A 21,491-nucleotide genomic window follows, 5' to 3' on the forward strand; every position below is an offset into this window, starting at 1 on the left:
GTTATATTCTACAATAGTTTTCATTGGTAGTTTCCTTTTTCATTGTAACTTCGAGTCTACTGATTAAAATATTCGAAACGCCACATTCTGCTCTTTATAAATCTCACATCTATATCTCTCTTTTATAAATAGATATTTGCGATCGTACATCATCGATCATCACAAACACTAGCACATAATCAAATTCGAATAATGATAAATAATATATTTAAACTAATATCTCTTTTTTATAAATAGATATTTACGATCGTATATCATCGATCACCACAAACATTATCACATAATCAAATTCGAATAACGATAAATAATAAATATTATATTTAAACTAATATTACAAGACAATACGTGTCACGCAAACCATCCAAACAAGTTACTAGACGTGTCACACTTATATTAGCAAACCACATTATCTTACGGTAGATCCTATATATAGGATATCTTTCCCCAAATCGATAAAAAAAAAATACTTAGCCAAAAAAAAAAACAAACGAACAGTTAATTAAAAAAACTAAATTAGTTTTAATTAGAGACCGGAGAGGAAGAAGATACGGCACCGGAAAATGGATTTGTTGCCGGCGGAATCATCGCCGATATTGCCGAAGAAGCACAGATTTCGTTCACTGAAGCTTGTAAATGTGAATATGGATGAAGTATTATCGGAAACGCCGCAAGGGGTTGAATACGGGAAGCTCGAAAATGGGCTAACATACTATGTCCGATCCAATTCTAAACCAAAAATGAGAGCTGCACTTGCACTTGCTGTTAAAGCTGGGTATGCCTTGAAATACCTATTTATATTGTTTGTTTCTACAATTGTGTGATATATATTGTGATTGATTTGTGAATTTTGACTGTACACTGATTTGTTTATGGTAAGAGTATCGTGTAAGTTTTATTGTGTTTGTATGTTTGTGTTATTCCATGTTGAATGAGAGGATTGAGTTGCACCATGAAAATTGAACAATTTTTCTAGCAATGCCAATCCCCTTTGATTTTGATAAACGTGGTGTATGTGCCAGTTTTCGTTCACCTCTACTGATTCCACAAATACCTGTCATGTTCCACCAACAATAGGCTCTAGATACCAGATAACTATGTCCATCAAGGATAGGATAGATGGTCTTGATAGGATAGATGGAAAGAGTGGCAACACCAATGAACAATAGATTGAATCAAGTTATGTAAACTGACATTGTAAATTAATTGTACTTTGAGAATAGGGTTAACTTACTATGTCTGATCCAATTCTAAACTCAAAATGAGTACTGCACTTGCTCTTGCTGTGAAAGCTGGGTACGTCCAATTTTTTTTTTTTAAAAAAAGTACCCTTTATGTTGTTAATTTGATTTTATTAATCCATTTTAGTTTGTTTTTACAATTGTATAATCCTTTTATGTTCATGCATTGTGAGTAATTTGTGTTTTTATCGTACACTAGTTTGACCCTTTCTGATTCCCTCACCCAATCGATAGTGTCTTGTGCAAGTTTACTGTGTTTTTCTGGTTATTTTACTCAAGTGTTGATCATGTGGGGGCTGGTAGCAGCAAGAAAATTGAACAATTGTCTAGCAAAGCCAACCCTGATTAACAATACTTTGATTGGATTAAGTTATGTATACTGACTTGTAAATAATTTTACTTCAAGAAATTCTTACTTATCTATCCATCTCTGAGATATTTGTATTTTTTAAATTCAATGGATACACAAACAATAGAGCTTTCACTTGTTCAAATACTAGCAGTTAAGGTGAAGCAGGGTTCTTTCTCGATCTAGCTAAAAGGATGTGACAATATGCAAAGACAAAATGCGTCGCCTTATAGAAATTCCACCCTCCCTTTCAGTTTATTTGTTTTACTTTCTTTTTAGTCCATTTAAAATGGACGTCTCTTTTATTTTTTGGCAACTCTTTAAATTTCACCATTCCGCATTGCATGTTTAAGACCACAAGATTAGATGACATTTTGATACTTTCTATATATCTCTAACAAGACACAAGACTCAAAAATCTTCTTTACTTTCTTAAACTTCGTGCCAAATCAAAATCATACAAATGAATTTAAACGAAGGGAGTAATAGGTTTAGCTTGCGTTTGGACATGCAATATGAATTCATGATTTCAAATCTCAAAGTCTCCTAAAAACATGTTTTGTAATTCCAAATTTTGATGCCCCCAAGGCCTAGCTTGAGTGGCTAAAGGTTGGAGGATTTGTGGCTTAGGTCGCAGGTTCAAGCCCCACACCACGCAAATCGAAGCCTGGTATTTAAGTGGAGAAGGGTAGAGGAGCGGACCCATTATTCACAGAGCTTAGAAGGTTGTGATTGGTCCAAAAGGCGTGCGCGTGTCACAAACAGATTTCTCGGTTATCAAAAATAAAATAAAATTCCAAATCATTATTTCAATTTTTTCAAGGTGTAACTTGACCCAAACTTGACCCATTAGTCTATATTTTGTAAAAAATAAGACATCATTTTGTTTTTTTGCAAAAAAAGACTCATGCTTGGTATGAAGAAATTGTCCGTACCTTGTGTAAGGATGGATTATATTAAAGAATAACTAGTTACTAATATTGTTGACTAGCGGATTTGTATAAAATTATGTTTATTTGGAAGTTTGTAATCACAAACATTTATTTATAAAGTAACATATACGATTTATCAATGATGCACCTTAGGATATTACGATACTTTGTTTATGAACTATGATTTTTATTTGGTAAGATTGTATAAGAATTGGAAAAATTTAGATAGTTTTTCAAAACTTGTGGGTTTTCATGCTTATGAGAAAAATGCAACTTACAAAATCTGAATTACATGTCCAAACAAAACTTCAACTTCAAATCAATCTGATTTCAAATTCTCAATCTGATTTCAAATCACGATTCCATATTGCAGGTCCAGATAGGCCCTTATAATCTAATTGGACTAAAGAAAAAGATGTTTTTGAGTTGCCTGATAGTTTTTTCTTCTTCTCGATTAGTCTAAAATAATTTGGTTTACCTTTTTTTAAAAAAGATTATAGATCTAATAACATAATAAAGTAAAATTCATTTGTGCAGTCAGTATACAAAATGTCAGGCTTATTGAATTCTTGCTATCTCAGCAGAGCATAAGTCAACTGCTTTTACTGCTTCGAGACTCTTTTTCTTTTGGGCTAAGATGAGAAAGAGCTTTCGAAGTATTTATGTTATGAGTAATGGGCTAAGATTTTATGATTATTGGTAAATTAGCTCCAGATAATGGTTAAACAATAAACTCTAGACCTTTGCAACTTTCTTGATTGTTTGCTCAATCATTTCGTATTACTCTGGCACAACAAGAAACAAGACCTTTTGGTTGTTAAATCACATGTAAATCATGCTCATAGAGCAAAACTCAACCTAGATAATGGAGAAGTTGCATATTCTACATTGGTTCAAACTTCCTTTCAAATTTTCTGACTTCCAATTCTTTTTGTAATCTTTCAAATATTAACTCATTCTGGTGCTTCCATCAACTCCAATTCTTTTTGTGATCTTGCAAAACTTGCACATTGGTTTGACTCCAACTTTGCTTCATTGTTGCCTAACTAGTCAGTGTTTTCTTCCTTTATGATAGCTGACGTGCTATTTGTTTTGATAAGAGATAGTTGACGTGCTAATTAAGTTCAAGGTCTTAATCCGTTGCAGCTCAGTTTTAGAAGAAGAGGAAGAACGCGGAGTTGCTCACATAGTTGAGCATCTTGCTTTTAGTGCCACAGAGAAATACACAAATCACGATATTGTCAAGTTTCTAGAGAGCATTGGGGCAGAATTTGGTGCTTGTCAGAATGCAGTGACTTCTGCCGATGAAACTGTTTATGAGCTATTTGTCCCTGTAGACAAACCTGAACTATTGTCTCAGGCGATCTCGGTGTTGGCTGAGTTCAGTTCAGAGGTGCATACAGTGCCTTTCTAATGGTATCATGTAGATCATATCAAGTTTTCTTATTAAACTTTGCTATATGTAGGTCAGAGTGTCACCGGATGACTTGGAAAAGGAAAGAGGAGCAGTAATGGAAGAGTATAGAGGAACCAGGAATGCCAATGGAAGGATGCAGGATGCACACTGGGTTCTCATGATGGAAGGTTCAAAGGTAACATTTCTAGCTCTTCCTGACTTCTTATCAGTTCCACTTGCCCTTTTCTCCACCCATAGACAGTATTGTTTCTTTGAATGCACTTTACTTTCTAGAGAGAAACCTTAAGCACAATAAAATGGCTAGTTATATATTATTCTATAACAAGATGGAAATGGTCTTTATATAAAGCTATGAGTTGTTCTCTTTTCAACTTTTTTTTTAATTACTATTATTTTTTAATAAGAAAACAATGCTATGAGCTGTTGTCTTTTTATTTTTATTTTTATTTGGTTTTGGGACTAGCATTGTGTATGAGTTGACATACTCATGTATATACCATAAATTATTGAAAGAGCTAATATCTTGTCTTCCATTGCTGATTTTAAACATGTTGTTGAAGTTATTTCCTCAACTGACTGCTCTCATCCTGATCTCCTTATTTATTAGTATGCTGAGCGGCTGCCTATTGGACTGGAAAGGGTGATCCGAACAGTTTCTCCTCAGATAGTAAAGCAATTTTACAGGAAGTGGTACCATCTGCAGAATATGGCCTTGATTGCTGTTGGGGACTTTCCTGATACGCAGGTTCGTACACTGTTATTGTCTCCTACCTGAAATATTTCATACTTCCCTTTTCTCTGTCCCAATCATCTGATTATTTCCATCAATGACAATATCGATCATGAATTCATGTTGAAACTATTGAAGTGAAGTGATATATAGGTCTATATATATTTCTAAATTGATCGACATCATAAATAATTCAAAATCATTTCTCAGTTTCTGACATATCCAACGGGGATAAATAAAACTTGCTATCTAATCCTAAACCACTGCCCACAACTTTAGTGGATCGACTCATAACTGAGATGGACTTACCTAGATCTAATCTTTACATAAAGTCTTGCAATTAGACATTATCAACCATATTGATCATTTGCTTTCTCTTTGACAGAGTGTTGTTGAGTTGATAAAAACTCACTTTGGACAGAAGATTTCAGCAGTTGATCCTCCTCTTATACCTTACTTTTCGGTTCCATCACACGATGAGACACGATTTTCATGCTTTGTGGAATCTGAGGCAGCTGGGGTTAGTAATCTGCAAATCTTTCATCGGTCACAGTAGATACATTGTGCCTTCATGCTGCTCTGGGTCTAATACGTTTCTTTTGAAATGGCTTGTAACAGTCGGCAGTGATGATCAGTTGCAAAATGCCTGTGGAAGAGCTCAAGACAGTGAAAGATTACCGGGAATTGCTCACTGAATCCATGTTTTTTCATGCTTTAAACCAGAGATTTTTTAAAATATCTCGTAACAAAGATCCTCCTTATTATTCTTGCTCGGCTGCAGCTGATATCCTTGTCCGTCCAGTTAAGGCCTATATAATGACATCATCCTGTAAAGAGAAGGGTACTGTTGAGGCCTTAGAATCAATGTTGACAGAGGTTTGTTTCCAAATCCTTTCGAATTATGTTCTGCTTTCTAGTTGTTTCTAATACCTTGTTTCCAGGTTGCTAGAGTAAGAATTCATGGTTTTTCTGAACGTGAAATATCTGTTGTTCGGGCTCTGCTGATGTCAGAGATTGAGTCTGCATATTTGGAGCGAGATCAAATGCAATCAACCAGTTTACGAGATGAATATTTGCAGGTGCATCTAATTACTTCCCTTCCTTTCTTTCAACTTTCAAGTTGCTTTGCCACAAACCTCTTCAATTGGGTGAATCTCAAGTGATTTTGTTTTTTCTGTGTAGCATTTTCTTCGAAATGAACCTGTTGTTGGGATTGAGTATGAGGCACAGCTCCAGAAAACTCTTCTACCTCGTGAGTGTCTGCTAGTATTTCACTTTTGTTTATGAGTTCTTATATATTTCTGAAACAACATTGTATTTAGGAGGGAAAAGATGGAATGAAAGAGAATCTTGTTCTCATTTCACCTGCTGGAGGGGATATTAGTATTGCTAAATCTTTTTTGATTGAATAGATATATCAGCATCTGAGGTGTCCAAATACTCTGAGAAGTTTCGGACTTCAACTAGCTGCGTTGTAAAAACAATTGAGCCCCGAGCAACTGCTGCAGTGGATGATTTAAAAGCTGTTGTAATGAAGATTAATTCTCTTGAAAGAGAAAAAAGTCTTCCTCCTTGGGATGATGAAAACATCCCAGAAGAAATTGTCTGTGCAAAACCGGATCCAGGGTAAACTATATCACGTTTAACTTTCATAATCTCTTATTTTACCTAGTACCAGGTCTGCATACATAACAGACAGAGTCTCGCAACTCATTATATTGTTTATATGTGGGCTACTGTTTTATAAAATTTAGAAATGCAGTTCATCTGTGTTTATGCCTTTATATTTTGCTTAGACACTTGTGATGTGATCTTCAAGGCAATGCATCATTCTTAGCAGATGTCCTTGATAACTTCTTCTCTGGTACTATTTGCTATTCTGTTACCAACAGCAACAACATACCCAGTGTAATCTCACAAAATGGGGTCAGGGGAGGGTAGTGCATACACAAACTATACCGCTACTTCTGAGGTGGAGAAGCTGTTCAGATAGACCCTCAGCTCAATAAGAAACAGATAGTAATGGAAGGACAAGAATCAACAAATAGTAATAAAAACAACGATAGTAAAAGAACAATACCACAACAAAATAATACGACAGTCGAAGTACGAGAAACAACAAATACTAACAGAAATGGAAGGACAAGAAACTACAAGAGTAATACTACGACTACTAACGACCAATGCACTCTTACCTACTAACTGGCTATGACTTCCACTCTAACTAGATTCTGGAGTAAAATCTATTTTCTTTTATCAAACGAGGATGTCAAAGAGAACAGTTAAGCCTGACCTACCCCTTAAAAATAATAGAAGAACTATTGAGCTTGTGCAATGAGCTACTGTACCGTCCATAGTATATTGAAGGCAAAATTGAAAAGTGCGTTCATATTATTGATAACCTCACTTGTGGCATTTCACTGGGTATGTTGTTGTTCATACTATTGATTATTACTTCATTTGTCAGCAATACTTTGCATTCTCAGAGATAAAAGACCAAAAAGAAGATATTTTTTGTTCCACCTATATCTAAAGAAAATACCCTAGTATGATAAATACCTGCGGACAAAGCAACACTGTCTGGATGATTTTCTCTGGGAAGACAATTTGCCCACATTAACTTAGTACGCTGTTGTTTAAGCACCTTCTGTCACTCCAACATTTCCTTAGACTTGGTCATCAAGTTTACAGATTTGATCTCCTAAAAGAGAAGCAATCATGTGGAAGTTGCAGTCACATTCTTGCCATGATATATGCTGAAACTGATCCTAGTTTCTTTTTTCAGGCATATAATAGAGCAGCTTGAATATCCCAACATTGGAGCCACTGAGTTGATTTTAACGAATGGAATGCGAGTTTGCTATAAATCTACTGACTTCCTTGATGACCAGGTAAATTTTCGCACAGAGTAAGCTGGAGACTTTTAATGAGTTCTATATTCAAGGGTCTCCATGTCTTATTTCTCTTTGGAGATGAAGTTTTCTTGTCAACCTTCCTTGGGGTGCTGTCATAGACTAGTGAATGGATGTCGCGGATAGTCGTTCTTGTCATTGAAATGGTAGTTTGGTAAAAATGTACCTTATGGATGCTCATGAAACATATGCAGCACTGTTTTTGCTCAGTAACATGCCATTGCAGATTATTAAGTTTTTTATTTCTTTCTAGTTACTAGAGCATTGCTTCTTCTTTCTTTACCAAGCCAATATCTCCATCCCAAGATTCCTGTGAGTTGTGAAATCTAGCTCTCGCTGCTCATTAAAGGGATTCATTTTAAAAGAAGATACCTCTTGGAATAGTAACTCTGGGAACACATTTTTTTTTGAGTCCAAGTTGATGTGGTACTCGTTATTCCTATTAACATCTTGTTTAAATAGGTTTTATTCACAGGGTTCTCATATGGGGGTTTGTCTGAACTCCCTGAGAATGAATACTTTTCATGTTCAATGGGTTCAACCATTGCTGGAGAAATTGGTATATTTGGTTACAGACCATCAGTCCTCATGGATATGCTTGCTGGAAAAAGAGCTGAAGTTGGTACAAAGCTTGGAGCATATATGAGAACTTTTTCTGGTGATTGTTCACCTTCAGACTTAGAAACTGCATTGCAGGTCAGACCATTATCTTGAAGTGCACATGGCATCTATTTTGTTATCATGTATCTCTCTCTCTCTACATATATGTGTCATTCTAAATTTATGTATATTACATAAGAAAACAAAAGTCATGCAGGAGTAAATGATAAACTTTCCATCTCAATTGTCTGAAGGATAAATCCTGACAAATTCAGATTAGTTGGTTGGACCTAGAAATTATTGAGCAGGATTTTGAAGATTCATAATGATTCCTTATGATCCTTTGCAGATGATTCATGAAGATTTCTATTCAAAGAGTAGTTATAAAATTTTCTTGATGGGGTACGCCGTTCATGTTCATTGAATACCAATATTACAAGGAATCGTGTGGGGGTGTCTTTGAGAGTATGGAATCCTAAATATTAAGGTTTGGATATACAAATAGATTTACCAGTATGGGTTTCGTAAAGCTAAAATTGTCATAACCGTAACAAGCTTATAATATGTAACTAAAGAAATTGTCATGTGACAAGTGATCGCAATCCAACTATCTTTTCAGAGTGAAGCCATGCTTTTTTTAAAAACTAAAATGTTTCAAGTGAGTGCTATTAATGGAATTTCAACAACTTTAAGGCAGATAAAAGCAACAATGGCATCCTGTGTCTGCCTGGCTGCCCATGTTAGTTTGTTTTTTGGAAAGAGGAGCTATTCCGAAGTCAAATCTTTTTTAGAGAGCCACTTATCAGAATCGTGGTTCTCTAAAATTTTCAAAGTAAGGGCGCTCAGCTATTGATTGAGTAGCTCTGAATGGTGGGATCTCAAACTTTAGCTGCTTCAAATGTTTTTTGTTTTGCAAAATTTTAGTTGAAACCAGTTTCTTTAAGTGACCTCTTAGGGAAAGTTCTCTTCCATCAATTGAAAATATACTCTCTAGATAATAGTAGCAAGATTGTTTAAAAGATACCAATTGTTAAAATAATAGTATTAAAAAAAGAACATTACTTTAGCCTTACTTTAGCCTTGGTGGGTAGAGCTACTCAACACCTGTGTTGGTGGGAGATAGTAAGTACATCGTCGAATTAGTTGATGTGCGTGCAAGCTGACCCAGACACCATGGTTATCCCAAAAAAAAAACCACTTTAATTAAGTTTAAGTGGTTGTCTTGGTCTTTAACGTTAATTTTGTTTGGCCTATTTGTATGTGATATTCTCTTTTTGCATTCTGCATTTTCTCAGCTTGTATATCAGCTTTTCACAACAACAGTTGAGCCCGGAGAAGAAGATGTCAAAATTGTGATGCAAATGGCCGAAGAAGCCATACGTGCTCAGGAGAGAGATCCTTACACTGCATTTGCGAATCGAGTGAGAGAGCTTAATTATGGAAACTCCTACTTCTTCAGGGTAATATGATTTTCAATCTGCATTGCCAACTCTGTAATGACGGGCATATTCATGACTTACATAGTAAAGTATTTTCTTGTAGCCAATCAAATATAATGACCTTCGGAAAGTCAACCCATATAAAGCTTGCGAATATTTCAATAGTTGCTTCAAGGACCCGTCAACTTTTACGGTGGTGATTGTTGGGAATATTGACCCTTCTATAGCATGTCCATTGATATTACAGTACTTGGTACGTACTATGATTTCTAATGATGTTGGTCCGTAGAATTGTTTAGCATCTGTCATTGGTTTATTCTGCACTATGCAGGGTGGAATTCCAAGGCCTCCTGAAGCAGTTCTACGTTTCAGCCGTGATGACCTCAAAGGCTTGCCTTTCCAGTTCCCGACAACAATAACTAGGTGGTCCAAATGTTATTTTTTCTCTAATTAATAATGTAGTAAGCTATGTACTTTCAATTAATGAAGCTGATTGATTGAAGGATACCTTAGCTTCAAAGACTTTACCTTTGCACCTTGTCCTTTTCCATTGTTCTTTCTCTCCTGACGCCTTGAGGTATTTGAGTTGGGGCTTGGTGAGGGAGTCTTAATGATATGATGTTTATTATATATTGTTCTCCCGAAACTAGAAAATTATATACAGACAAACTTATGTATATCATTTATACTTCTTTGTTTTGTTTTTCTTTATTTTGATGAACATGTGTGTGTGTTTGTTTGAATAGTTGATCAGGAGAGGATTCCTGTTCAGTGTCTGAAGTTACTGCAGTTTGTCCTGGAACAATCGGTTACACTTTTTCATAACACCTTCCCCGGAAAATAAAATTAAAAACATAAAAGGAGAAAATCCAACTTGATTAGGGGCCTAGGGTGCCCAGTGTTAGTGTTCATTTTCTTGTATGTTATAAACTATTGAAGTTCTATGATGTGCTTTATGTGCAAAATATCACCCTCATTTTATGAATTGCATGTGATTGTAGAGAAGTTGTTCGGAGCCCAATGGTAGAAGCACAATGCTCGGTGCAGTTATGCTTTCCTGTCGAGTTAAAGAATGAAAACATGGTATGTGGTTTAGATTCCTAGTATTAGATCTATATATTCTTAAGCTTTGTGTTACATTGACATGTATACCATCTTATCTTATTTATAGATGGAAGATGTTCATTTTGTTGGATTTTTGAGTAAGCTTCTGGAAACAAAGATAGTACAGGTTCTCCGTTTCAAGTATGGACAGGTGTGTACGTGTGTAATCTGTGTGATATTCTGTAATTCATTTCATTAATTTGTTACTCTTGGAACTTTTTGTGCCTTAGATTTATTCTGCTGGAGTTTCTGTCTTTCTTGGCGGCAATAAGCCCTCCAGAGTCGGCAATATCCGTGGAGATATTAGTATAAATTTCTCCTGTGATCCAGACATCTCATCGACATTGGTATGTTTGCAATTTTTATCTGCATGTTGCAAAAAATTGGTTAGCAAATCCTAACACCTCAAATTCTTGACAAGGTTGATCTTGCTTTGGAAGAAATACTACATCTTCAAGAGGAAGGACCTTCAATTGAAGATGCTATGGCCGTGCTAGAAATTGAGCAAAGAGCCCATGAAAATGGGTTACAGGTGACGTTCTACAGAATCTTTGTCTATAGAGGATCAAAGTTTCATAAATTGCAAATATTGTGAGAAGATCGATATCGAGTATTACAGATATAATCTATAGTACTAAAGCTCCAAATTTCTACTGTCTAAATTTTAGTGTTTGAATGTCCATTTGATCCACTGCTGATTGCTGTCTTTTTTTCAGGAGAATTACTATTGGCTAGATAGAATTTTGCGCAGTTACCAGTCACGGATATATTCTGGTGATATTGGCAATTCTTTTAAGGTTCGTTTTTAGTTCAAGTGCTTGTACAATTCCTTAAATGCAGTCTGCTAAATCTGGTGCTTCTTATTTCTTATGTATGTTGGTGTTATCCCATTCTTTGTCATCAATGCCTATTTGAAATAAACAACCGTCGTGATTTCAGGATCGTAAACTTACGGTGTGTTGAATATGCATCAGCACAACCCATCAGTTTTTCCTTGAAAAAATAATTTGAAAATGCACCAACAGTTGTAAATTGGGTAAAGTCAAATATAAGAAGTTGTTCGGAAAATTTAAAATGTAAATGCTTAATTCTCTTTTTCATAAAAGCTCCCTTTCACTTCTATAGTGGACCCTTTGGAGTTTGCCATATAGTTCTTCCTTTGAAACTCTCCCTTTCGCTGCCTCAGTGGACCCTTTGGAGTTTGCCATATAGTTCTTCCTTTGAAACTTCTGTAACTTCAATTATGTTCAGATATTGCCTTAGAATAGAATATATTCTGGGACAACACCTTTTGTAATTTGTTTAATTTTCTTATGCAGATCCAAGAGGCTGCACGTTCCAAAGTGAGAAGCATCTTGACGCCATTAACTGCCCAACTAGCCTTGCAAAAACTTTTGCCGTTCCCTTGTAAAAAGCAGTATACTGTAGTAATTTTGATGCCTCAGGCATCTCGTATTAAAAGGTTGAAGTCATTGATGCAATCTGTACCCAAAAGTTATTCAAGAGATGCAAAGGTTAGTCTCATGAAGTTCTCATATTTCCTCTTCTAGCATCACGATCTAACCTACGTTTATATTCACAATATCCTCCCTCTTCATGTGTCCTTGCCACGGAAAGAATGAAAAAGAGAATCTGATCTTCAGCCTTGCCCCATCCCTCAGCACTTTAAACAAGAAAAACTACATAACATCGACAAGTTCACTTAGGTTGTCGCATGCGTGAAGCATTTACTCTATTCTTGTACAAGTATGGCAGTTAATTAAACATGTTCTAGTGCTTCAAGTTACGCGCAACTTAGCTCCATATCTTGGAGCTCTGAGATTAACACATGCATGAATATAACGCTAACATATTGGTGCTATTGCTCTTAAGTAGATTTCTTTCCTAGGCTGTACTGTACTTTATACATCCATAATCTTCAACAGTCAACCTTCAAAGTCATTCTTCGTGTTCTGCTTCTTTATACGATGTTTTTTATGTCTTGCCTACGATTTTCAGATACTGGCTGGAATTGCTGGTGTGACGATTTTATCCCTCAGTTTATGGAAATACTCACGAAGTACTCTGAAATCGTAGAAGAGATCTTTGCTGAGACAATAGACTTGGAAGGGAACTGTTCTACACTTGCTTATCCAACCCAAAAGTAGTACAGTCCAATGGCTTGCAGGAGAGACTTCCTCACATTTCTTTTGCCAAGACATCTGTTCATACTCTGCTTTGGCCTTCTTGTACCATATATCGATGCGCCATTATTATCGGCGACTGTTATAATGAAACATTAGGTTGTGTCAGGATTAATACCCTTAGAGAGTTGATAACCATTGTGCTTGCACTACTGTATCAACCAAAGTCTTTAAAGAATGTGTCTTCTTGGGTTTGATCCCTACCTTATAATTGAGCAAGTATGAAGTTCTTTTTTTCCTCTTCGAATTACGTGCATTTTTCGTCTCTTTGGTTTGGAGATTCCATATTTGTTCTTCTTATGATCGTCGCTTTGGTTGCAGGTTGACTTCATGTCTTGCATGAGGTCAACCTGCAACAGAGTAATCTCCAACGTGCCTTAAACTTCATGTCTTGCATGAGGTCAATCTGCAATAGAGCAATCTCCAACGTGCCTAATGAGTACATACATGCGGCCATAGTATCAAACAAAGAATTTGCAGGGGCTAAATTTTAGATGTTTGTATTTGTATAAATTCGTTATTTCAAGTTGATACAAAATAGCTAAATTGTACAAACGTATCTGCGAATTATACAAATTCGAGATTTATATAAACCCGCGAGTCATACAAAAGAAACAACTTAAACTGTAGCTACAATCCGTAAATATACAAACTATAACTACGAAGAAATAATTAAGTTTATTATAGTGATTATATCCGAAAATTTTCCAATAATTTATGGATCCTAAAAGCTGGCTATTAGTGCAATTGTTCCAAATAAAGTTGTAGTTCAGATTTTCAAGCCCATAGTCTTTAGGCCCAAAGCCCAAGCCCATCAATATAATTTTACATTTTAAATACAAAATAACCCCTGATATAGACTATAATTACGACATACCACTAGGGTTTTATTTCGTTTCATATATATACTTCATCTTCTCTTCTTCTTTGCACTTTGCCTCCTTCCTTCAAACCCTAGTAAGCTCTCTGTCACTCTAAAATGGAGGAAATTATTGATTAGTTTTCGTTGTAGATCTGAAATTGTGTAATGGTGTTAAAGGATTTTGTTGTTTGAATGCAGGAACGGTAAGTGTAGTGAAAAAAAGGAGCGAAAATGGTGGAGAAAACTAAAGGAAGAAAAGAGGAGGTTGTTTCCAGGGAGTACACCATTAATCTCCACAAGCGTTTGCATGGATGGTAAAAACCTTCTCGCTTCTTATTGATTTGTGTTTGAAGTATTGCTTTCATCGATCAGATGCAGTCTAGTAGTTTTATTTTTTGTTATATTAGGTACCTTATGTGTAATTGAAGTATTGATTTTGATTGAATTGTAAGTAGTGTAAAGGATTGATATTAGCTGATCTCGCCTAGTTTGGAATTGAAATGGTTTATTGATTCGAGTAGTTGATGAGCTGAAACTATCTGAAACACATTGGCTGTTATTGTATGAGTTGTTGAATATTGTAATGTATTTGTATTAATGGATGGCCTATAAATCTATGCTTCATTATTGAATATTGTAATGTATTTGCCTATAAATCTTCGTGGAATCTGTAGAACATAGAAAATTTGGAATCACTCATCTCTGAAGTTTTTGTGTTTGCGGTGCGTATTTAACAAACTGTCATTGATTTTACTTGCTTAAAATGCATAGAGAACTATGAGGTACTGAGGTTGGATATGGTGTGGAAACTACAATAGGGTAAATTTAAGTAGAATTAATGATAAAAATGTTAGCTTGTTGTAGATTGTCGGTATCAGGAGTTGGCATGTGTAAAGTGACCTGACGAATCCCTTACATTTTGCTACACAATCTACATCCTATGATGCTCCAAATTGGGATCAATTATATCTAGAGATCAATCAATTTGCATTATTTGATGTGAACTGTGACATGACCAATCCCTTACATTTTGTAACACAATCTACATCCTATGATGCTCCAAAAGTGGGATCGATTATATCTAGAGATCAATCAATTTATTTGCATTATTTGATGTGAACTGTGTTTGTATGAATTGAACTCATCATGTTCTTCGAGAACTGACCTATAAATCCTTGCCTTTAATATGACCACTCAGTTGGATAAATAATGAATTGGAAATCAACCACTTCCTTATAATAGGTTCTAGCCTGATATTGTTGTATTATCTTTTGGGTTTACAGTCGTACTGTCTCTAGCCCTATTTATGTTCTGTAGTGACTTTACATATCCAACTCCTTGAGAAATCACTTCGTATTGGCATTTGTATATGTTAAGAGCAGAGCCATGTTCCTGTTTGCAGTTTCTTGTGTGTTGCCTTTCTTATCCATGTCATTTTGGTGTTGCTCAAGTTGCCCCGATATTAAATCTTGCTTTTAGATTCTGGATAGTCGGTAATAGTTTGGTGTTGCTCTAGTTGCCCCTTTTTAACTTAATGGCAAAACAATTTGGTTTATGTCCTTGTTGACGTTGGCTAACGTTATACTGCCTATATTATATAACAGCACATTCAAGAAGAAGGCCCCGACAGCCATCAAGGAGATCCGAAAGTTTGCACAGAAAGCCATGGGAACGAAGGATGTCAGAGTGGACGTGAAGCTCAACAAGCAGATCTGGAGCAGAGGCATCCGAAGTGTTCCAAGACGTATCAGAGTTCGTATTGCTCGCAAGAGGAATGACGATGAGGACGCAAAGGAAGAGCTCTACTCTCTTGTCACTGTTGCAGAGATCCCAGCTGAGGGTTTGAAGGGTCTTGGTACCAAGATCATCGAAGATGAGGAATAAACTTGTCTTTTTTAGTGAAGAATGATGATACCGTTAGTGTTTTTTGTTATCCCATTTAGTGCTTTGCGACTGCTAAATTTTGTTTATGATACTCAAGTATTTTCCTGTTTCAGAGTTCTCACCATGATTTTATGCTATTTATCTTCTGTTTCTCTGGATTTTTCATTGATTAGTTCTCTGTAGTCATATTTTTCAACAACTAAATTACAGCTAGTAGACTCTCCAAAACCAAGTTAAAATTGAAAATAATACGTAACATTGAGTTGTTGGCAAATAATTTTTTACGAATTCGTTATCTTGGAGTTAAAAGACACCCCAACAGGGCCATGTTAGGTATTACTCTACTCCTAAAGCATGTTCCAATCATAAGTATTGATAATGAAGTCTATAGAGAATTATGAAGATCAGAGAGTAAAGTGCGTAGAGAATAATGAGGATTAGATAGTGAAGTGTGTAGAGTATTATGAGGACATATACTACTAGGTGATTTTCGAAACGACTATCACATTTATCTAGTCACAAGCCTCTTTGAACCTTTAGCAAGACTTGTTATAAAGGGGATGAATCGAAGACGAATTTACCCATAAAGTTTGGAGTTTATGAGTTCTCTGTCATGCTCTTTGGCTTAACCAACGTACCAACAACCTTTTGGAAGAATTGAGTACAAGAGGCAAAAATACCAGGTAAACTTGAGCTGATGGCAAATGACATATCATTCATAAAACTAATCGAGATATGCACAACGTGAGCCTAAGTTGGTAAAAAAAAAAAAAACTAGTAAGGCTACACTCTAAAAACACTATAGGAGGTGCAATTAATATGAATATCATTAACATTTGAATCATTTTTACAATCCCTAAATGAATGAGTCTTGTAATATTATCCAGGCACGTTTTCCAACAAGGGCGTTTGGTCTAGTGGTATGATTCTCGCTTTGGGTGCGAGAGGTCCCGAGTTCGATTCTCGGAACGCCCCTTTTTTTTTCTTTTTTTTCTTTCTACATCCTCCGAATTGTGGGTACAACCCTTCCCTAGACCATGCTAACGCGGGATTTAATATATGCATAATTTTCAACGTCATCCAAGTTGTGGGTGCGGCTTTCCTTAGACCATGCTAACGTGTGATTGGAAGCATCAACTGATATATACATTAACTCTAACCAATTACAAAACGACCGTTATTGATGCATCCTAATTAGGGATGTATTTCAACCAAATCTCGAATAATGTCTCATATAAGTCAGGTTCACTAAGCATTTTAATAGGATAAATTAGGTTTAATGTCTTTGTTTCATTTCCACTTGTTATATTTTCTTGGTGTTTACCATGAGCCAACAATATAAGTGTCACATCTGTATAATCGTGATTGAAAAACAACAACAATAATAATAATAACAGTTTAATTTGAACAAGATGGTGAGCAATTCGAGTGAGATTGATTTCCACTGTATTTTGCAGTCTATCTACCAAAAGAACTCTTAACAAAAGGTTTAGAGAGTTGAATGGGAAAAGTGGAGATTGAATGTGTTTTAAAGGTTGAGTTGTGTCATGAGTGAAAAGGTCGAGTAGTCGCGGTGGAGAGTGGAAATGTGTTCAACTGCCACACGTTTTGATCGAGGGCAAGAGATGTCTCCTCGTGTGATCTAAAAACAGTACCTCACCTCATGAACTAGCTTTAAGGATTAATAATCGGGTTTTGGTTGTTGTGGAAGGGGAGGGTATCGGGGCGAAATTGATGAAAAGATAATGTAACGTAGGCAGCCTACCTGATGCAAGAAAAAAAAAAAGATGAGCAAAGGCAAAGAGAAGGGAACACCACTTATCTTGCCGGGATCCTCCAAAAATGCATAGCTTTTGGAGGATCGATCACACACATGAAGATGTATTTTTGAAGAGTCGGAGCAACATAAGGTATGGTGGATCAATCAAAGACAGATATTGTCATAAGAAGCACTATCACTCAAAAGATGAAGTCACCTTTTACAAAGTTCAGTCTAAGCCTCCCCACTGAAGTGTGAATGAAATGAGCGAAGACGAGCAAATTATTGCATCAAATTTAAAAATGGATTTCTCAGATCCGAAAACTCTCTTGGGAAAGAGAATGTTGTATGAATTCCCTGTTACTCGACTCATCCTAATAGAAAAGAGAGAGACCTTACGGTTTGTTCAATTTGCCCAACCAAATTTTCAGAAACTGTTATCTTAGACGTAGTAACCAGTGAATGTAAATCCTCTTCCTACTATCTCACCAGCACAATACCATGCAAAGCACTCCAAGCCAAACAAAGCAGCAATGCCTGCATCTTCAACCTTCAATTCCTTTCTATTCCTCCACATGTGCTTGACAGAGTCGACTTCCTTCCAAAATGACTCACAACGGCCGGGGATGCTGGAAGGAGTAAAAAAACGGTTCAAATGATCAAGAACAAATGCCACTCATGATTGCCAATTAGCTACTCATAAATATTTCAAATGTCAAGATGCACACCACTCCACTTGGCTCAATGGAAGAGAATGATCATAAAATTTCACACAGGGAACGCATTTTTGACATGAGTGTATGATTATGGCTATACAATTTACTTGGTTTGACTGACAAAGACACCACACACATTATCATGACTAATTAAAGAACTATAAGATGCAGTCCAGCATCTACACTGCATCAGTGAAATCAGATCAATTTGGTGTACCTAAAGGAACCAAAATTACTAATACACAGTTTCACATGCATATTAAAAGAAAGTCAAAGCAGGTAGTGATTTGCAGAACTCATTTATAACAGTGACTGATCCTAAAAGCTTAGCAACAGATATCAAGCAATTAGGCTGAAGAGAGTATAACCTAGCAAGGCGAGTGTAGAGCAACTGCTTGGACAATTCATTGCATTTTTCAACAGTGGGTGGCTCTACAATATACTGTTTGTTCTGCTCCAGCAACTGTTTGTAGTAGGTAGTACCATGCTTAGAGAGAAACTGTGAAGCTTGACAAGCCTTAGATTGCAGTTGCTGAATCTTGGAAGCCATCAATCCCAAGGAAGTCCTGGACCCAACAATTAAGGATATAAAATCAACACCAAACCAGCTAACAGACCAAGATACACCCTCCCTAGCTTAGTGGCAGATACGCTGAGATGCCCAATTATATAGAACATGCCACCGAATTCTTATATTAATCCAACCATAAAGAAAAAGAGGGGGGAAGAAGAGCAGATCATACACCTCTCATGTTGCAACTTCTTTTAATTTAGAAAACAACATCAAGTCAAATCAAATCCAAAACCATTTTATTTCACCGACTTACTAAAATAGGTAACCACCAATGATCTAGCATGCAAAAGGTTCACAATATAGCATACAACTTCCCTCGGAAAAATACAGCAACAGGTTAGCTAGAGTGAATGAGGCTTTTGATCAAGTAGTATCAAACTTGCTTACGCATATACCTACAATGACTCTGAATAGATCACACCTCTATTTCTGTGGTTTATTCTAAATGTTCCAAAAATAAGAACAGAATCAAGTCTCAACTCCAAAACTTCCATCAAATAATCAATCAACTAAGCCTCAATCTCATCCATTTGAAATCATCTATATCTATTTTACTCTATCTAGGGCCCACTTCAAAACCCCAATGAACATATTTTCCCAAATGAAGCGTGATCTACGAAAAACAGGCAAATCCAAAATTTTCATCTCATTTAACAGCATATAATCATTTGTATCTTAATGCACACAAGATGAAACAACGGTATCTTTTCATTGTTTCATTGACAAACTACAAGTAATTTCTCTCAACGCAAGCTAATTTTTTTGTTCTAGCTAATTTCGGATCCATCTCAAATATCAAGCTAAACATCAACAGTCATACCCGAGCCAAACCAAAACCCTTATCATCGCCCATCAAAAGCACAAATATAAGCCTACCACAAATTCAATCTCTTATACACATGCCTGAGTCAACAACAGTTTTTTTCGTGTTCTCATTGACAAAAAACAAGTTCTCTCAAAACCCTACAAAATGGAAGCTGACACATACCTAGCTAGTTCAGATTCCATCTCACAGATCAAAGCTAAAATCAACAATCAAACATCATCAGTCATAGCTGAGTCAAACCAATCAACCAAAACCCTAATCATCTCCCAACCGAAAATACAAAAACATAAACCTACGACAAATTCAATCTCTTATAAACATGCCTAAGTATACATCTTGTGCTTATTTACGCCTCATTTTTAATAACCATGATGTTCATCCTCAGGTCATCCATCTTGCATGCCCTTCGTCAAATTCTACGGATTATCCGTCACCTCCTTTTTCTTTTAGCTGGTCTAATACTATTTACTCAAGTTGAGCATCTTTCGGAAAAAAACTAACATTTGCATACACTCTACCCTCCTCTTACCTAGCTATTGGGACTACAATGGTTTTGTTGTTGTTATTGTACATGTCACCTCCCAGGCTCCCACCCGACTATACGAGGTAACTCTGTCCACCAAGGCAAATCACTTTTTTCGTCACTTCTAGGATTGAATCCTGATACCTCATAATTTTCAACTCACTTCATTAACCACTGAACCGCGCACTTTACATCCTATTTACACCTATAGTCAACGAGATCTGACAGAAATTAATCAGCAAAAAGTTGAAATCTATCAATCAATCAACTACACACCTCAATCTCAAACTAGCTGAATCGACTATCCAAATCTTCTATATATCCATCAACACTCCATTCAAGTCAATTTAATTTCATAACGACAAAACTACTACACTGAAATTGAAGCAAAAAACAGGAAAAAAATAACAATAAAACGAATCAAACCACACAGTAGCATGAAGATGAAGCTCAAAATTTTACCTTTTGTTCAGCGGATGAAATCTACGATTTTCGCTTCAATCGCCGATAGCCGCAGATGAAATATTCTGATGGAGACTTTTGAGAAAATTATGAACGGCAGAATTTCTACCTCACCACTAAAGTTTCAATTATTACAGTTTGCACCAACAAAAAAACACAAAATTCATTTGTGATACCCTTAGTTTAGGTTTATTACCAAACTTTCGGCTACGATAAAATTCATCTAATATATGCATATCGTGTGTTTAAATTTATAGTTTATTTTACTTATTAACATGTGTTTTTATTTCATTAAATTACATAATAATGAGAATTGCATTAGTTTGATCATTGATGTATACACCCGATGCGAATAAGTTTTTTTCGATATTAACCTTCAGATTTATTATTCGTTTTCTTTTACGATTTTGAGTTGATTGTTAAATAATTGAATTAAGTAAAAACTATCTATTTTTTTTTTAATCATTGTTGGTTATATTTGGTCTAGCACTAGATTTACAATTCAATGCACTTTATATCATATGTCTAAGTTACTTGAATTAATTAGAAATCCGCTAATAGTTCATATTTATGTGAATTGATATAACTCGAAAAAGACGATTAAAAAGCTATTTTTCGTAATTTTTTCTTTTATAGTATATTTGAATTTTGGTAATGGGCTTTTTAATTAATATCTTAGCCCATTTACAACAGATAACATTTAATGGGCCGAGTCATGAGAAACATTTCAATGATAACCCAAATATCAGAGAGGGCCCAACATAAAGAGCTGTCCGACGTTTATAATAACTTATAAAATTTTAAATTGTGATTTGATGTTTATCTTATAAGATTTCGATTTTCGTAATAAGCTTATGTATAGATATACGATATGAATTCATAATTTCAAATCAACGTTTGCACGTGATTTTAATTATAAAATTCTCCATAGACACAGAAAAAAAATGATTTTAGAATTTCAAATCATGGATCCATTTTTTC

General features: G+C 35.6%; 3 protein-coding genes and 1 non-coding gene across 4 annotated transcripts; 3 read left to right on the forward strand and 1 right to left on the reverse strand.

The window, feature by feature from the left end:
• The first annotated feature begins 470 nt into the window (after positions 1-470).
• On the forward strand, positions 471-13,151 carry LOC101265006 (zinc protease PQQL-like). Its single transcript, XM_004251607.5, has 21 exons — positions 471-772; positions 3,666-3,912; positions 3,986-4,111; positions 4,544-4,681; positions 5,052-5,186; positions 5,285-5,542; positions 5,608-5,745; positions 5,849-5,918; positions 6,079-6,292; positions 7,452-7,557; positions 8,041-8,274; positions 9,474-9,638; positions 9,721-9,870; positions 9,949-10,040; positions 10,619-10,700; positions 10,789-10,872; positions 10,952-11,068; positions 11,143-11,253; positions 11,438-11,518; positions 12,041-12,235; positions 12,720-13,151. The coding sequence occupies exons 1-21, from the start codon at positions 561-563 to the stop codon at positions 12,795-12,797; spliced, it is 3,033 nt and encodes a 1,010-aa protein (XP_004251655.1). The 5' UTR covers positions 471-560; the 3' UTR covers positions 12,798-13,151.
• A 608-nt stretch (positions 13,152-13,759) lies between these two features.
• On the forward strand, positions 13,760-15,808 carry LOC101265312 (large ribosomal subunit protein eL31). Its single transcript, XM_004251608.5, has 3 exons — positions 13,760-13,861; positions 13,965-14,080; positions 15,371-15,808. The coding sequence occupies exons 2-3, from the start codon at positions 13,998-14,000 to the stop codon at positions 15,648-15,650; spliced, it is 363 nt and encodes a 120-aa protein (XP_004251656.1). The 5' UTR covers positions 13,760-13,861; positions 13,965-13,997; the 3' UTR covers positions 15,651-15,808.
• A 745-nt stretch (positions 15,809-16,553) lies between these two features.
• On the forward strand, positions 16,554-16,625 carry TRNAP-UGG (transfer RNA proline (anticodon UGG)). The gene has a single exon. It is a non-coding gene; the product is annotated as a tRNA-Pro (tRNA).
• A 962-nt stretch (positions 16,626-17,587) lies between these two features.
• LOC101265616 (uncharacterized) lies at positions 17,588-20,664 on the reverse strand. Its single transcript, XM_004251610.5, has 3 exons — positions 20,511-20,664; positions 18,494-18,691; positions 17,588-18,038 (listed from the first exon to the last, which is right to left on the reverse strand). The coding sequence occupies exons 2-3, from the start codon at positions 18,673-18,675 to the stop codon at positions 17,852-17,854; spliced, it is 369 nt and encodes a 122-aa protein (XP_004251658.1). The 5' UTR covers positions 18,676-18,691; positions 20,511-20,664; the 3' UTR covers positions 17,588-17,851.
• Between the last annotated feature and the right edge of the window lie 827 nt (positions 20,665-21,491).

The sequence above is a fragment of the Solanum lycopersicum genome, chromosome 12, assembly GCF_036512215.1.
Source record: "Solanum lycopersicum chromosome 12, SLM_r2.1".
Lineage (NCBI taxonomy): Eukaryota > Viridiplantae > Streptophyta > Magnoliopsida > Solanales > Solanaceae > Solanum > Solanum lycopersicum.

Excerpts from the sequence above, each read along its gene's own strand:
- LOC101265312 (XM_004251608.5), top strand. The coding sequence starts at position 13,998 with ATGGTGGAGAAAACTAAAGGAAGAAAAGAGGAGGTTGTTTCCAGGGAG. Across the intron at positions 14,081-15,370 it reads CACAAGCGTTTGCATGGATG|CACATTCAAGAAGAAGGCCC; the intron begins GTAAAAACCTTC and ends ATTATATAACAG.
- LOC101265006 (XM_004251607.5), top strand. The coding sequence starts at position 561 with ATGGATTTGTTGCCGGCGGAATCATCGCCGATATTGCCGAAGAAGCAC. Across the intron at positions 10,041-10,618 it reads TTCCCGACAACAATAACTAG|AGAAGTTGTTCGGAGCCCAA; the intron begins GTGGTCCAAATG and ends ATGTGATTGTAG. Across the intron at positions 10,873-10,951 it reads TCCGTTTCAAGTATGGACAG|ATTTATTCTGCTGGAGTTTC; the intron begins GTGTGTACGTGT and ends TTTGTGCCTTAG.
- LOC101265616 (XM_004251610.5), bottom strand. The coding sequence starts at position 18,675 with ATGGCTTCCAAGATTCAGCAACTGCAATCTAAGGCTTGTCAAGCTTCA. Across the intron at positions 18,039-18,493 it reads CTCTACACTCGCCTTGCTAG|CATCCCCGGCCGTTGTGAGT; the intron begins GTTATACTCTCT and ends TACTCCTTCCAG.